General features: G+C 31.1%; 1 protein-coding gene across 2 annotated transcripts; it reads left to right on the forward strand.

The window, feature by feature from the left end:
* Positions 1-2,629: 2,629 nt before the first annotated feature.
* On the forward strand, positions 2,630-15,965 carry LOC139488852 (uncharacterized protein C8orf76 homolog). Of its 2 annotated transcripts, none has more exons than XM_071274799.1 (10): positions 2,630-2,698; positions 3,904-4,010; positions 5,692-5,812; positions 6,833-6,945; positions 9,145-9,229; positions 12,139-12,298; positions 12,687-12,759; positions 13,610-13,669; positions 15,474-15,548; positions 15,855-15,965. In XM_071274799.1, exons 2-10 carry the CDS (start codon positions 3,909-3,911, stop codon positions 15,927-15,929), a joined length of 864 nt encoding a protein of 287 aa, XP_071130900.1. In that variant the 5' UTR covers positions 2,630-2,698; positions 3,904-3,908; the 3' UTR covers positions 15,930-15,965. The 2 variants fall into 2 exon arrangements, with proteins under 2 accessions (XP_071130900.1, XP_071130901.1); XM_071274800.1 differs by having other exon boundaries at positions 2,638-2,693.
* Positions 15,966-17,499: the final 1,534 nt, after the last annotated feature.

A 17,499-nucleotide genomic window follows, 5' to 3' on the forward strand; every position in this document is an offset into this window, starting at 1 on the left:
TGACTCCTGTAAAATTTAATCTTTCAACTGAAATAAAGACATGTACGGAGAGTTGTCTCCTTGGCACTCATACCACATCTTCTGTGTAAACCATCAAGTATAGCATAGCCTGACTATGTCTAGATCCGACCATCATATTTTATGATTTATAGAGTTAAACATTATAAAATTACAACATACCAGTTTCTGATGATATTTGTATATCATCTTTTTTGAAGCTTTATAAAAATAAGAAGATGTTTTATGATCGGTAATGAAACAACTCTCCACAAACTAAGAGACCAAATGACAAAGAAGTCCACAACTATAGATCACCGTACGTCCGTCCATAATCAGCCAAACCTATACAATAAAGTTGGCTATAAAAGACTCCGAAATGACAAATATTTTAAACAATTCAAACGAGAAATGTAACAGCCTTTTATGTATAAAATTATAAACGAAAAACAAATATGACATACAGAAACAAACGACAACCACTGAATAATATTCTAATAATCTGGGTCTGACAGGCACATACAAAATGTGGAGGGTCAAAGTAAACTAGTTTAAAGGAACCCCCCCACCCTAACTAAACTGGGACAATATCGTGAAATTTAATTTGGATCAAACACATTCAAACATGTCACCCAAGGCAAACTAGACTCTTGCGTTCTTTAGAAAAATCATAAAATAAACTTCAGTTACCATGAAGGACCTATGGGCATACTGGTCAACCCCTTATCCGTTCAAAATTAGAATATTGCTGCACCGTATGGGACCCATATACAAAAGAGGACACCAACTCCATAGAAAAAACCCAAAGACGTGTAGCAAAATTCGTATACTCTTAAGTACTCTGGCCACATTTAAAAGTACTCTGGTTTGCTTTAACCCTACCTAAACGTAGAGAGATTGGGTATGTAGGTAGGCATTTTCTTTCTAATAGAAGTGCCTGGGTATGAAGGGTTAGTGCAAGCAGACACATTCTTTGGTATGGCCTCATATACTAAAAGTGTACAAAAATGCATAGACTCACCATCAGCAAAATTGTCATACCATAATTATGATGACATCCTAATAAAAAGCCAAACAAACACCATGCAGATCAATTGCAAATTACGAACAAACATGATACAGACAAATCCGATGCGGCAAAGACAGTTACATCTTTTCTTCCTTCTGCAAAACAAGCTGCAGCATCTGATGATCACTAAAGTATTCAAGGAGAAAGGCGATCGATCGATTAACCGGCATTATCCATAACGTGTGTTTATCTAATAAAAAAAAACACACATATAAAAAAATAAAAAAAATAAAATTGTTTTACTGTATATGAATACAATAGAGAAAAAAATATATGAAAACACGTGAATCATCCCCGTAAATTAGAGGGTAAAAATGAAAATATTTATCAACAATACTGTTAAACCAAGCAGGCACCGTAAAATAATTATCTGCCAAGAAATGGAAGTTTTTAACGACCTTGACTGGCTATACAGCCCTTGCACGGTTGGTCCTGGCTTGCACCTTTTTGGGGCATTAAATAATAATTTAATTTTTACCATATATGGTAATTGACATAAAGAATGATAAAAGAAAAATTAATAAAGAGCAAAATTTTAGATAAATAAATGAATAAATAAATTGATGAATAAGTAAAGAAAGAAAGAAAAGAAAAAAGAAATATAATAAAATAATATAAAAAACACCAATATATACGTAAAAATAATTAATTGATAAACACGGAGCCACCAGAAGTAGGAACAGGAGGAAAGCTAGGCCAAACAAACAGCAGTGAACGGCAGCAACGAGCGGATAATTTTGATATGCCAAATTGTGTATGTGAATTTATATACCAAATATTTTGTATAAACCGAAATAAGCCTAAACTTGTGTATGTGAGTTATGCAAAAAGAATTAGTGAGATGTTTTGTACAGTACTAAAAAAAAGAGAAGTAAAATAATAAATAAATAAATAAATAAAAAACCAAAGGGTGTATGTAAAATTTTGACTGCTTTGTGCTAGCCTACCGTAGTTGCAGGACTTTATAGTGCTAGTACACTGGAACGCTATCAGCAGGAAGACAGCGCCCCACGCTAATTAAAACTGGGTTAGCGCAAACCAGATCTTGCGAAGTACCATTTTAAAGTCTGAGATTTGACTTGCGGCTTAATGATATGAAAATTTATATAAGGACCAATTAAAAGTACTGATACAAAAATAATTTGGGTGCCGCGAATTTGCAAAAATAAAGTTCTTGTGAGTTCTTGTTTAGTTAGAATAATTTCAATAGTTTAATTAACTTACCACTACATATATTTTAACTAATTTTAAATACGTTAAATCAAGGACGTATATATGTTAGTTATACGTCCTTGGTTAAATTAAAAAAAATAGACTTTTTATCTGTCAGCTGCCTGGTGTTTGTCTGAAAATAAAGAATAACTTATAAAGAAAAGAATAAATTAGCCAATCAGAGCGTGGTCCATATCGTGGTCTTAAGATCGTAAGAACTCCAACTATTTATTATACCTCAAAAAGATATCAGATGGATCAGGGAATAGTAGGATGGACTTCATGTTCCGGAACTAGTATTTTAATACCCGTTTTTGTTTTGTGTATTTCGCATCATAAGATACAAATAACTTCGTTTCATTCCCCGGACAAAGTTTGTGCTCTCACAACAGAATTCTTTTCGTAAAAGATTAAGGTTTTGTAAGAAGATGCTTCACACTTTTTTAAAGGCACACAAAATTAAAAAAAATCAGATGAACCCTGCTAGACAGACATGTTCACATTACAATCATACATAACATACACTAAAATAACGATCTGCTATTTCATTTTTGTCATAATTTCTATTCCATCTGAAAAATAGACTGAAAAAATGATAAATTATGAATTATACACATACATGTAGGGACTTGGCCTGTTATTGTCTATGTACAATTGAACAGTGTACTGTCCTTCAAAAATAGTTGAATTGTTTGGGGATACACATTTTTTAACATGAACATCAAGTACATGTATAGTCAGTTTTTGATAACGCACAGGTGATTGTTTCTAACCATGGGAAGGTCAAACATCCATACATAATAGAAGCATAAATGAGGGTTGTTATCGTGGTACCTTCATGACAAATAATGGTAAAAATTCTTGCCAAATGACGTTAACAGTAATTTTTGGTGTACAATGGTGTATGACGACAAAATGTACACTTTCTTTTAACCGATAAAACATCAAATGATTTTGACATATAATGTTAATTTTTTTTCCAAAAATGACAGAAAGGTTAATTATTTGAGACCTCTGACAAATCACAATAAGGATATTAAGATGAATCACGATAAAATTTTAACCAATTGACGCAAATGGTAGCTGAAAATGACTGTTTGATGCCTGACATTAAAGGGCATTACTACCCTCATAAATAGTCGACATTCCCAATGAATGAATTAGCACGTGCACTTAGTAACTAACCAATTTAGCTAAAAGCAATTATTAAAAAAGTTTTCTTTGAGACTATATGTATATTTTTTTATACTTTTTGCCATCAAATATGCACATCTTTCAACATAGCTAAATATACTTAAATATGCACAAAATCTACAGATACCTCCACTAAAGTCAACCTTAAAAAAAGTAGCATCAACTGCTTTCAATATGTAGCTCATTTCATTTGGTTTCTAGCTATATATTGTTATACACTTGTACATGATAAGCATTTATAAGAAATGTTAATTTGAAAAATTTCCAAAACTGTACATGTACAGTATGTAACAAGTTTTTTTTATCAGAAAATTATTTAGCACAGATATCTATGACATACATTTTTTGTACATGACATAAATGAAATTGAGTATAAAAACATTAAATTTACATATATTTGTTATTTATTTTTCATTTACATTCTGTTACAGTTGTAATGGATCTTGGTTTAGAATTTGATGATGAAGATTTTAAATCAAAGAAAGAGAATGAAAATGATAAGAAGAAATCCTACAATGCAAAAGTTTGTAATGAATTTGTAAGTTCTTATATCATGTTTATTGGTCTAAACCTGTATCTTGAATCAAAAGAGTTAATATTGCATCACAATCAATTGAAACAGATATTTGGATGGAGTTCCTGTCATTTTGTAAGTTTAGTCTTAATAGATGTTTTTCACATGACATGATGTAATACAGATTACGGGTTTGATAAAACCTTTGCAATCATGACTGATATCATCATAATCATGATCATTTCATCAGTAAATTCTGACACAACATGATTATCAAGTTGTTTAAATTCGCATATTGATATTATCAGATTATTACATGGCATTTTTCATATCGCATGTATTATCAGCCCTAGGTTCAATATCAGCCCAAGAGCCGCATGGCTCGAGGGCTGATATTGACCGAGGGCTGATAATACATGCGAAATGAAAAATGACATGTTATGATCTTTTTATCATGTGCTTCAACAATGGAGAAAAAATAACAGATGCATGTATTGATCCTTTTACATGGTTTCCAAATAGAAGTTCAATTTAGATTGAAAAGTTCATGGACGTCGGACCCCAAATTTTATTGTACATTTGATATGAAATCTTTCCATATACCTCAGAAGAAAAACATTTTAATATGGACGAATCAACAAAAAAAATCAACAATATACATAATGAACACTGTTTTGAAAACACTGTTGAAAAGTCAACTTTTTCAAAGTAACTTTCTAAATTATGTTTGAAACTTTTAAAAAATGCATTTATCTATTAATTTTTCTTTTCTTTTTTTTATTATTATTTTACATTATATACTTTTCAGTATCCAAATAATTGTTTTGAAGTACTTTGTAATGTTTTTCACTGAAAATGTAGCATTGAGGTGCATTTTCCGGAATATGCTGAGTATCACCGGAATGCCATGTGATAACGTTATGGAAAGGCATGTGATAACAATCGAAGCATGTGATAAACTTTTCATATCAGCCCGCTAAGCACTGATTCGAAAAATATGAAATTAACGTCAATTTAATGCTATTATCACACAGTCATAATCATATGTTATTTAGTCTAAGTATATGATAGCATGAAATATCAGCTGTGAGTCACAATATGAAGCTATTTTTAGAGTGAGCGCAGCTGACGATATAAAAAAGGCTTCATATTGAACAATTATATTTTACAATTTGAAGACAATCAGATAATCAATTTATTGGGTTGTATTGGCATATTCTATATGATACAATTGTTTTCTTTGTTTTACCAGCCACCCAGAAGATGACATGATAAGTTCAGGTTAATATAAAGGATGTCTGTGATATGTCTTAGTCAACTTATATGACATCATAAAGCTGGACAAGCTGTGATATGTAATTCTATTAAGAGCTGTGCAGAGTGATCATAGGCGGATCCAGGGGGGGCCTTGGGGGCCCGGGCCCCCCCTTTTGTGGGAAAAATTTGGTTGATTATATAGGGAATCATTGAAGTATGACTGGAGCAGACCCCCTTAGGTCAGTCAGCGGGCCCTCCTTAAGAAAAGTTCTGGATCCGCAACTGGTGATACAGATCAGAGGACGACTAATAAAGCTTTATTTTGACTGAATGTATTACACATACAACACATTCAGTTTACTTGTATTTACTGTTCAGTAGATGAATTATTTATCAATATAAAAAAATACTCTTATTTACCTAATATGACCCTGTTTCATACTTTTAGTGGTACAAAACAGAAACACCAGAACCAGATAATGCTGGGAATGTTTACAAATTCAGGGGAGATAACTTGTATCACCAGAAACAGTACACAGAGGCAATAGACTCATACAAAGAAGGACTAGGTACATTGAATTTTGATTCAATTGGATTCAGTAATTCCTAGGAATTCTAGTCTGACATGTCTGAAATATTAAGAAATATTACATGATCAGGATGATTAAGCTGTTTCAAATAACAACTTTTAATTACGATTCCTAGGATAAGTATTTTTTTTTCAAATTGGAAGTAAAATATACTGCATTATTTTAATATCTTAGTTTTCATACATTCCATATGTACTTTTTATTAAGGGTTTGTAATTTTCAAGATTAAATTTCTTAAAAAAATATTTTTGAGAACTGTAGATGTTCAAAATAACTGACAAACTAAACATGTCAAGTTGTAAAAGACGATGCATTCACTAAGATTATTGGGATCTGTGATATTGATTTCTCACTTTTAACCAGCTCACACCCCTTTGGAGACCCAAATGGATGAACTTGTTTGTACAACCTACAAAATAGGATTGATTCAATTGTTTATAATTAATGCTATCGTTAACTTATTACTCAACTGTCTTTGATGTTTGGATGCAGTGGCGAATCCAGGGTGGGGGTTCCGATGGTTGGAACCCCCTGGGATGGGTCATTTAATTTTTGTCTGTGATAAAGACATGCAAATGATTAAAAAAATCCTATAGAATTATGATGAGAAAGAAAAAAAAAATATTATCATGGGCTATTTACAGATGAGTTTTTTTGTGTAAAAGGATTTTTATAAACAAGATTTTTCCCAATCTGACTATTTTTATATTTGAAAACACAAACCCAACTGTTGTTTCTGGTTATGGTATCAAATATTAAACAACAATTTAAAAGCTATGAAACAATATTCATATTATCTACATACCGGTTTACATAATATACAAGCACTAAATATTAATTTCAATATTTTTCTGTAATATTTTGGAAAAAATCTAGTCGCTATGAACTGATATAATAGCCATCACATGCTTAAAGTTTGAAAGTTTAAGTATTGGTAATTTCTTCTAGGTCAAATCATTATATTACAGGAGTTATTTACTATCAGATTATTTTTTTCAGATAGCTTACCATTAAATAGTAAAACATTAAGACAAGACATTTTTGAGTGTTTGGCCAGGTGTTATCTTCATACAGAGAAATATGCTGAAGCTTTGGATATAGCTCAACAATTGGTAAGATTATTGTACACCATCTCTTTTCCAAAGCAATGTCATTTTATGAGTTTCACTTGTTTAAAAATAATGCAAAAAGGATTTGGTGCAAACATGTCCTATTTTGAATTAAGATTTTTTTTACATTTATTATTTAGATTGTTGTAAAATGGTCACAAATGAGCAGGAAATGGTCTTGTTCACACTACCTAATATGTTTATGGTCTATCGATGACCCTACAATTTGTTTTTAAAGAATGGGTTATTACTCATTTCATTTATTTTTGATGATTACCGGTAAGGAATTCCAATTTATGATTTTTGATTTCAAGATTAAATCATTAAACAATGAAAGTTATTAAATGAGATAAATCAAGTTATTAGTTAAGTGCAATGATATATGTCATTAAATGAGATAAATCAAGTTATTAGATGCAATGATATATGTCATTAAAAGAGATAAATCAAGTTATTAGTTAGATGCAATGATATATGTCATTAAATGAGATAAATCAAGTTATTAGATGCAATGATATATGTCATTAAAAGAGATAAATCAAGTTATTAGTTAGATGCAATGATATATGTCATTAAATGAGATAAATCAAGTTATTAGTTAGATGCAATGATAAATGTCATTAAATGAGATAAATCAAGTTATTAGTTAGATGCAATGATAAATGTCATTAAATGAGATAAATCAAGTTATTAGTTAGATGCAATGATATATGTCATTAAATGAGATAAATCAAGTTATTAGATGCAATGATAAATGTCATTAAATGAGATAAATCAAGTTATTAGATGCAATGATATATGTCATTAAAAGAGATAAATCAAGTTATTAGTTAGATGCAATGATAAATGTCATTAAAAGAGATCAATCAAGTTATTAGTTAGATGCAATGATAAATGTCATTAAATGAGATAAATCAAATTATTAGTTAGATGCAATGATAAATGTCATTAAATGAGATAAATCAAGTTATTAGTTAGATGCAATGATATATGTCATTAAATGAGATAAATCAAGTTATTAGATGCAATGATATATGTCATTAAATGAGATAAATCAAGTTATTAGTTAGATGCAATGATATATGTCATTTAATGAGATAAATCAAGTTATTAGTTAGATGCAATGATATATGTCATTAAATGAGATAAATCAAGTTATTAGGTGCAATAATATATTTCATTAAATGAGATAAATCAAGTTATTAGTTAGATGCAATGATATATGTCATTAAATGAGATAAATCAAGTTATTAGGTGCAATGATATATGTCATTAAATGAGATAAATCAAGTTATTAGGTGCAATAATATATTTCATTAAATGAGATAAATCAAGTTATTAGTTAGATGCAATGATATATGTCATTAAATGAGATAAATCAAGTTATTAGGTGCAATGATATATGTCATTAAATGAGATAAATCAAGTTATTAGGTGCAATAATATATTTCATTAAAAGAGATAAATCAAGTTATTAGTTAGATGCAATGATATATGTCATTAAATGAGATAAATCAAGTTATTAGATAAGACTTATCAAGTCATAAGATAAGACATATCAAGTCATAAGATAAGACATATCAAGTCATAAGATAAAACATATCAAGTCATAAGATAAAACATATCAAGTCATAAGATAAGACATATCAAGTCATAAGATAAAACATATCAAGTCATAAGATAAAACATATCAAGTCATAAGATAAGACATATCAAGTTATTAGATAAGACATATCAAGTTATTAGATAAGACATATCAAGTCATAAGATAAGACATATCAAGTCATAAGATAAGACATATCAAGTCATAAGATAAGACATATCAAGTCATAAGATAAGACATATCAAGTCATAAGATAAGACTTATCAAGTCATAAGATAAGACATATCAAGTCATAAGATAAGACATATCAAGTTATTAGTTAAGACATATCAAGTCATAAGATAAGACATATCAAGTCATAAGATAAGACTTATCAAGTCATTTAATGAAATAAATCAAGTCATCAAATGAAATAAAACTAGTTATACATGTAACATGATGAGATAACAAGACATCAAATGAGATAAATCAAGTCATAAGATGAGATAAATCAAGTTATAAGATGAAATAAGCCAAGTCATTTTAGAAATGAGATAAACATGATAAATAAACTTAAACAAAATGAGATGTGGATATTAATTATAATCTTTATGTTTCAGGTGTCTGATGCCAAATCTCCTGACCAAATCATGCAAACCAATTTACTATTAAGTCAAATACAGGTAGAGATGAAAGATACTGAAGGTATGTCATACAGTTTCAATATGTTGGTCCCAATAATACACATGGATCTGAAGGTATGTCATACAGTTTTAATCTGTTGGTCCCAATAATACGCATGGATCTGAAGGTATGTCATACAGTTTTAATCTGCTGGTCCCAATAATATGCATGGATCTGAAGGTATGTCATACAGTTTTAATCTGTTGGTCCCAATAATACGCATGGATCTGAAGGTATGTCATACAGTTTTAATCTGCTGGTCCCAATAATACGCATGGATCTGAAGGTATGCCATACAGTTTTAATCTGTTGGTCACAATAATACGCATGGATCTGAAGGTATGTCATACAGTTTTAATCTGTTGGTCCCAATAATACGCATGGATCTGAAGGTATGTCATACAGTTTTGCTGGTCCCAATAATACGCATGGATCTGAAGGTATGTCATACAGTTTTAATCTGCTGGTCCCAATAATACGCATGGATCTGAAGGTATGTCATACAGTTTTAATCTATTGGTCCCAATAATACGCATGGATCTGAAGGTATGTCATACCGTTTTAATCTGCTGGTCCCAATAATACGCATGGATCTGAAGGTATGTCATACAGTTTTAATCTGTTGGTCCCAATAATACGCATGGATCTGAAGGTATGTCATACAGTTTTAATCTGCTGGTCCCAATAATATGCATGGATCTGAAGGTATGTCATACAGTTTTAATCTGTTGGTCCCAATAATACGCATGGATCTGAAGGTATGTCATTCAGTTTTAATCTGTTGGTCCCAATAATACGCATGGATCTGAAGGTATGTCATACAGTTTTAATCTGTTGGTCCCAATAATTCGCATGGATCTGAAGGTATGTCATACAGTTTTAATCTGCTGGTCCCAATAATATGCATGGATCTGAAGGTATGTCATACAGTTTAAATCTGTTGGTCCCAATAATACGCATGGATCTGAAGGTATGTCATACAGTTTTAATATGCTGGTCCCAATAATACGCATGGATCTGAAGGTATGCCATACAGTTTTAATCTGTTGGTCACAATAATACGCATGGATCTGAAGGTATGCCATACAGTTTTAATCTGTTGGTCCCAATAATACGCATGGATCTGAAGGTATGTCATACAGTTTTAATCTGCTGGTCCCAATAATACGCATGGATCTGAAGGTATGTCATACAGTTTTAATATGCTGGTCCCAATAATACGCATGGATCTGAAGGTATGTCATACAGTTTTAATCTGTTGGTCCCAATAATACGCATGGATCTGAAGGTATGTCATACAGTTTTAATCTGTTGGTCACAATAATACGCATGGATCTGAAGGTATGTCATACAGTTTTAATCTGCTGGTCCCAATAATACGCATGGATCTGAAGGTATGTCATACAGTTTTAATCTGTTGGTCACAATAATACGCATGGATCTGAAGGTATGTCATACAGTTTTAATCTGCTGGTCCCAATAATACGCATGGATCTGAAGGTATGTCATACAGTTTTAATCTGCTGGTCCCAATAATACGCATGGATCTGAAGGTATGTCATACAGTTTTAATCTGCTGGTCCCAATAATACGCATGGATCTGAAGGTATGTCATACAGTTTTAATCTGCTGGTCCCAATAATACGCATGGATCTGAAGGTATGTCATACAGTTTTAATCTGTTGGTCCCAATAATACGCATGGATCTGAAGGTATGTCATACAGTTTTAATCTGTTGGTCACAATGATACGCATGGATCTGAAGGTATGTCATACAGTTTTAATCTGCTGGTCCCAATAATACGCATGGATCTGAAGGTATGTCATACAGTTTTAATCTGCTGGTCCCAATAATACGCATGGATCTGAAGGTATGTCATACAGTTTTAATCTGTTGGTCCCAATAATACGCATGGATCTGAAGGTATGTCATACAGTTTTAATCTGTTGGTCCCAATAATACGCATGGATCTGAAGGTATGTCATACAGTTTTAATCTGTTGGTCCCAATAATACGCATGGATCTGAAGGTATGTCATACAGTTTTAATCTGTTGGTCCCAATAATACGCATGGATCTGAAGGTATGTCATACAGTTTTAATCTGTTGGTCCCAATAATACGCATGGATCTGAAGGTATGTCATACAGTTTTAATCTGTTGGTCCCAATAATACGCATGGATCTGAAGGTATGTCATACAGTTTTAATCTGTTGGTCCCAATAATACGCATGGATCTGAAGGTATGTCATACAGTTTTAATCTGCTGGTCCCAATAATACGCATGGATCTGAAGGTATGTCATACAGTTTTAATCTGCTGGTCCCAATAATACGCATGGATCTGAAGGTATGTCATACAGTTTTAATCTGCTGGTCCCAATAATACGCATGGATCTGAAGGTATGTCATACAGTTTTAATCTGTTGGTCACAATGATACGCATGGATCTGTCAATGAAATAAACTTTTATCTTATTTTACATGTTAAACACGTGCTAAATATCCATGCTTCTTTGTTGATTGTGACAATTGATAAAACTATGGCTACAAAACACTACAAATAATTATCTACCATACTTTCACATCATCAAAAACAGAGAGAGAATAAATTGACGATTAAGCGATAAGGATATGTAAAAAAAAAAATTTGTGCACAGAATACTTAGTTTATGATATATCTAGCATTGGTTTAAAAATTGAATAAATGTTATTTTTCACCAGTCACTGGTTTCACATGACTTTTTAAAAATTGATATGTGTAAATGTAGAAAAGTTTCAATTCTTTAATATTATGTAATAAGTCAGTTGTTTATTTTAGGCAAAAACTATTCCCAGAATGAAACGAAAAATTTAATCAATCCTTCATTATAACTTGAACTGTCGTTTCTATTTTGTATATTTGTGACATGTGAGTATTAATCTTTTTTCAGGATTAGAAGAAAGTTTGAAGCTCTTGCTGACAATGCATCCATTTACCTACAGTTTATGGATAAAATTAGGTCACTGCTACCAAACTAGGATTGAACAAAATAATCACAGCAGCTTAGAATATATCAGGATGAAAAGATTGTCTTGTGTTATCAGAACCAGGTATACATATTTCTGACTGTTAAGTTTAAATTGAAAAGCAAATAATTTTTTTTTTTTAAAGAATAGGCTGAAAAGATGTACATTATTCAAAAACACACAGTTTGTAGCAAGCTGTGAAAAAAATATTCAATAGATATAAGAAGATGTGAGTGTCCAATGAGATAACTGACCATCCAAGTCACAATTTGTAAACGTAAACAATTATAGGTCAAAGTACGATCTTCAACATTGAGCTTTGGCTCACACCAAACAGCAATCTATAGAGGGCCCCAAAATTGACAAGTTTAAAACCATTCAAAAATGTTATCAGACAGTATTTTAATGCATATATTTACTTTGATATTTTCTGTCAGTAATGGTTGAGTTTATTTTTGTTATTATGTTTCAGGTTGCTACTGATTAATATATTAAGAAATTCTAGTTCATTTTTCAAAGTAAAACTGATGAAGATACTGAATGAGGTAGCTATATTGTTTTTCTAAATATACTTAAGGAATATTTTATGTTTAGAACTATGAGATATCATCCAAACAATGCACTTAACCCCATTTACCCCTTCACCCCATAAATGACATATTATAGAGATGAACATAGTTTCCAATAATCAGCTACAGGTATATGATATGCTCTAAATGACATAAAAACAGAACAAAAATGTAAAAATAGTTTATACACTATATAAAATCATTAATATTCCTCCAAAGATTTAGGAAGTGAGATGTATTTTTCCTTTATTAGAGATTTTTTTTACTTTGTAATAGATGAAATTGCCTCAGATTTGATCACTGAATGACAAATATCTATATACTGTAACTTCAGAAATTATTGCGTGCAGTTATTATTGCGATTATGTCATTTTAAACTTAAATGCGATTTTAATTTTTACGATTTTGAGAAAAGTCCTGCTTAATTCAGATAAAATATTATAAAATGCGAGTTTTAATTATTGCGTTGACAACTCTGATGCATTCTTCGCAATAATAAAAACCTCGCAATAATTTCTGAATTTACAGTATAAAAAAAAAAAAAAAAAATAGAAATAAGCTTCTAAATATTTTTTTTAATTGCACTATGCTGTTATGAAATGGAATGGGATATTTAGCATTTATGAAGAAATCTTTTAATTTATTGGAAGTAATCATTTTGCATGTACATATGTATTTCATGGTGTGGTATTAAATATTCTCGGTGTGGTATTAAATATTCTCCATCAGACCATCTCAACCTTATATTATTAAAGAAACAGAGGTACTTTCCCATAATAACTTGAAGATTTTTAATTTATATTTTAATTTGATTGCTTACTTTTAGACTGAAAGGCAGCAAGCTGAATTTGATGTACCTGAACATATTATATCCACAGCTTCTAAGGTAAATTATTGCAACCAAAACATTCTTATTCTGTGTCTGTCTTAAAAAAAACAGATTTTGTTTTGTCAAATTTAAAAATTTTGAAACTTAAAATTTGAAAATGGGAGATAACTTATTATGCAAACTTCATTTTTGTGGTCTGTCTGATCTCACAGTTGTTTTACTGATTGCAAGTAAACCAACCCTTATAAGTTTTTGTGAAATATCTATTAGAAAGGTTGAAATGATACAAACATTGCATACATTTAAGATATTCAATGAGACAAATCTCCTCAAGAGACCAAAATGACACAGAAATTAACAACTATAAAAGGCCCCGAAATGACAATGTGGGGAGGGGTGTAACTTCGATATTTTTTTGGTAGTGGTGTGCCATTTTTGCCTCAAAAAACGTACCCATTTTAATATAACATTTACTGAAATTCAGTACCTATAGTTATATAAATATTTGAGAAAGAATGACCTATACTTAGATACAATATTGCTTATATAAGCACTAACTCAGCATCACTCATAATTCATAAATAATTCATAAATATACCAGCTACCCTTAAGTTTTTATATATGAATTGACATCGTTTGGTGCACATATATTTTTTCGTTATATATTGACCATTAATAATGTAAGATTCTCAATAGCATATTTATATATGATATGTAGATCATACCCCAAATCAATATACAGTTATCAAAAGTAAATGCATTTTAATATAGGATGTCATTAAAAAGGAGGGTCATTTTTATATAAAATCTTGCAAAATTATGACCCATATTTTTGGCACATCCCCGTATACCCAATAATAGGAAGTTACCGCCCCCCCCTCCCCCCCGTGCACAAAACGACAACCACTGAATTTCAGGCTCCTGACTTGGGACAGACACATACATACATAATGTGGCAGGGTTGTGTGAAGGCCGTACGGTGAAATAGTTGTTAATTTCTGTGTCATTTTGGTCTTTTGTGGATAGTTGTCTCATTGGCAATCATACCACATCTTCTTTTTTATATTGAACATGTTAATGGGATCCAAACCCTCTCCCTAACCTGGGACATTGGTATAATAGTACAACATAAGAAAAAACTATAAAAATCAGTTGAAAAAGGCTGAACTCATCGGATGGACAAACAAAATTTGTGTGACACATTTACAGTATATAAGGGAGTAATCATTAATTTGTATAGAAAATTATCATACATATTTTGTCATATTAAAGTCATAAGAAACCTCAAATCAAAAAAAAATAATGCATATGATTTTTATAACTCAATGGATAGTTTTCATTATAAAACTTATGTACATATACTTTTTTCTGAAGAAAATTCTTTAATTTATTCATATTTAGAAGAAGTTTACTTTATTTGAATAGCTTCCTTCCAGCAAGCTATTCCCCCGACATATTTTCCGTATGCAAGGTGACCTCAGTGTGACCCATCTCGTAAAAATCCGGTGACCACAATACGCATGGATGTCCTTAAAATAAACTATTATCTGAATTTACATGTTAAACACGTGCTCAATTTCCATGCTTTTTTGTTTATTTTTCGTCAATTGTTGACAAACAGGTGACAATCGTTAAACTTCGGCTTCAAAACACGAACTTTAATTACCTGCCATATTTTCACAACAACACTGACCGATTGAGAAAAAAAATTGACAATTATACGAAATTTACACGAAAAAAATGATAAATTCGAGCACAGAAGACGAAGTTTAGGATGTTTGTATGCATTAGTTCAAGAATTGGAAGAACATTATTTTTCACCGGTCACTCGTTTCTCATGACTTTAATGTGTTTTTTTCAGTACTTGAAAGAAGATTTATGTCAAAATCAGGAGGAGGAGGATGACAGTGATGAAACAGGGGATAAAGATCAACCGGTAGGTACTTATTCTTTGTCGTGGGAAATTTATTCAAAAAGTGGTTTCAATTTTACAAGAAATTTTTTCGCTCCTGACAAAAAAAAATGATAGATGTATAAAAAGAAAAATGATTGTAATGCAAGTGAGATGATAAGCTAGCTATAATACCAGGTTTAATCCACCGTTTCCTACATAAGGAAATGCCTGTACAAAGTCAGGAATATGACAGTTGTTTTCCATTTGTTTGATGTGTTTGAGCTTTTTGTTATGTCATTTAATATGCATTTAAAACGTCTTTGGTGATATTTTTTTTCCTAATTTTAGGTTATGATTGAGAAAGGGGATGTTAGTTTTGATCAAAGATGGTTTTCCTGGATACAGAAAGAAGGATTGACTTAATAATTTAAAATGCAAATTAAAGTGAAAAAACCTTTTTTTCAGACTAGTTTTTATGTCCCTCCCGGGGGCTTAATAGGATTGTTAGTGTGTGTGTCCTTTATTTGTTTATTTTTCTGTACATTTGTCTGTCTGTTTGTCTGTCTGTCCCACTTCAGGTTATTAAAGTTTTTGTTCAAGGTAGTTTCTGATGAAGTTGAAGTCCAATTAACTTGAAACTTAGTAAACATGTTCTGTATGATATACTCTTCCTAATTTTTGTTTTTTAAAAATAGTTAAGATCCCCAATTTCATGGTCCACTGAACATAGAAAATGAAAGTGTGAGTTGGGCATCCATGTACTTTTGACACATTCTTGTTTTAGGCTTATTTGACTTACAATTTTAGCCATTATACATTGATAGATTAATTTTCTGAAATTTTCTGCAGGGTTGATACCACTACAGGTGAAGGTCTATAGGTCTATAGGTCTACAGGTATTGTCTCTGATAGAATCCTCAGCCCAATAGTCAGGACATTGGTGAAAGCCTTTTTGAGTTATTGTCCGAAGTGTTGAAAATCCCCCCTTTTTTATGAATAAAGCCCCATCAATCCAAAACTTTAAATCTGAAATTAAAAAAAAACGAAAGGGAGCTTACGTCAATAGATATAAACAATTCACTTAAGTTTCATGGAAATTGGTGAAAGCGTTTTTGAGTTATTGTCCGAAGTGTTGACGACGGCCAGACGGACGGACGGAGGGACAGACAGACAGACGGACGGACGGACAACGGTATACCATAATACGTCCCGTCTAAAAGACGACGGGCGTATAAAAAGGGTTGAAATCCACTTTAATATCAATACACTGAAGATTGTATCAAAATTTATTCAATAACTCAAAAAGCATAAGATACTGATAAATACTATATAATTATAGTTCAACAGTAATGACCTGCTTAAATTTAGTATCTTACCTTTTCACATAAATTAATGAATAGTTGTATAATTAGTTATCGTATAAATGTAATAGTATGATAAACAAAGGAACTATATGTAAATTGCATATCTAAAATAAAGTATCTGTTTTCAATTCAAGGGCCAAACATTGGTAGAAGATGATTCAAATACACATCCTTAATTCCTAATTTGTCTTTATTTAAAAAGATCTATTTAAAGGACACTTCAGAAATCAATTAAATGTCTGTAATAAAATGTTGCAGGCTTTTCAAAAAGGCAATATTGGAAAAACAGTAAACTTCAAGAAAATCAACATTTCAATGAAAATTCATGTCAACAAAAAAGTACATGAAACTTTGGTGAATTGTTTATATCTATTGATGTAAGCTCCCTTTCAATTTTTATAAATTTCAGATTTTAAGTTTTGGATTTATGGGGCTTTATTCATAAAAAAGGGGGATTTTCAACACTTCGGACATCAACTCAAAAAGGCTTTCAACAATGTCCATGAAACTTTGGTGAATTGTTTATATCTATTGATGTAAGCTCCCTTTCCCTTTTTATAAATTTTAGATTTTTACGTTTTCTTAAGTAATGAATTTGTATACTTAAAAAAGGGGGATTTTATGAAACT

The sequence above is a fragment of the Mytilus edulis genome, chromosome 9, assembly GCF_963676685.1.
Source record: "Mytilus edulis chromosome 9, xbMytEdul2.2, whole genome shotgun sequence".
Taxonomy (NCBI): Eukaryota; Metazoa; Mollusca; class Bivalvia; order Mytilida; family Mytilidae; genus Mytilus; species Mytilus edulis.

Bases quoted from the DNA above. Each gene is read 5' to 3' on its own strand.
- LOC139488852 (XM_071274799.1), top strand. From the start codon at position 3,909: ATGGATCTTGGTTTAGAATTTGATGATGAAGATTTTAAATCAAAGAAA. The intron at 4,011-5,691 runs GTAAGTTCTTAT...TCATACTTTTAG, and splicing joins CAAAAGTTTGTAATGAATTT to TGGTACAAAACAGAAACACC. The intron at 5,813-6,832 runs GTACATTGAATT...TATTTTTTTCAG, and splicing joins CTCATACAAAGAAGGACTAG to ATAGCTTACCATTAAATAGT.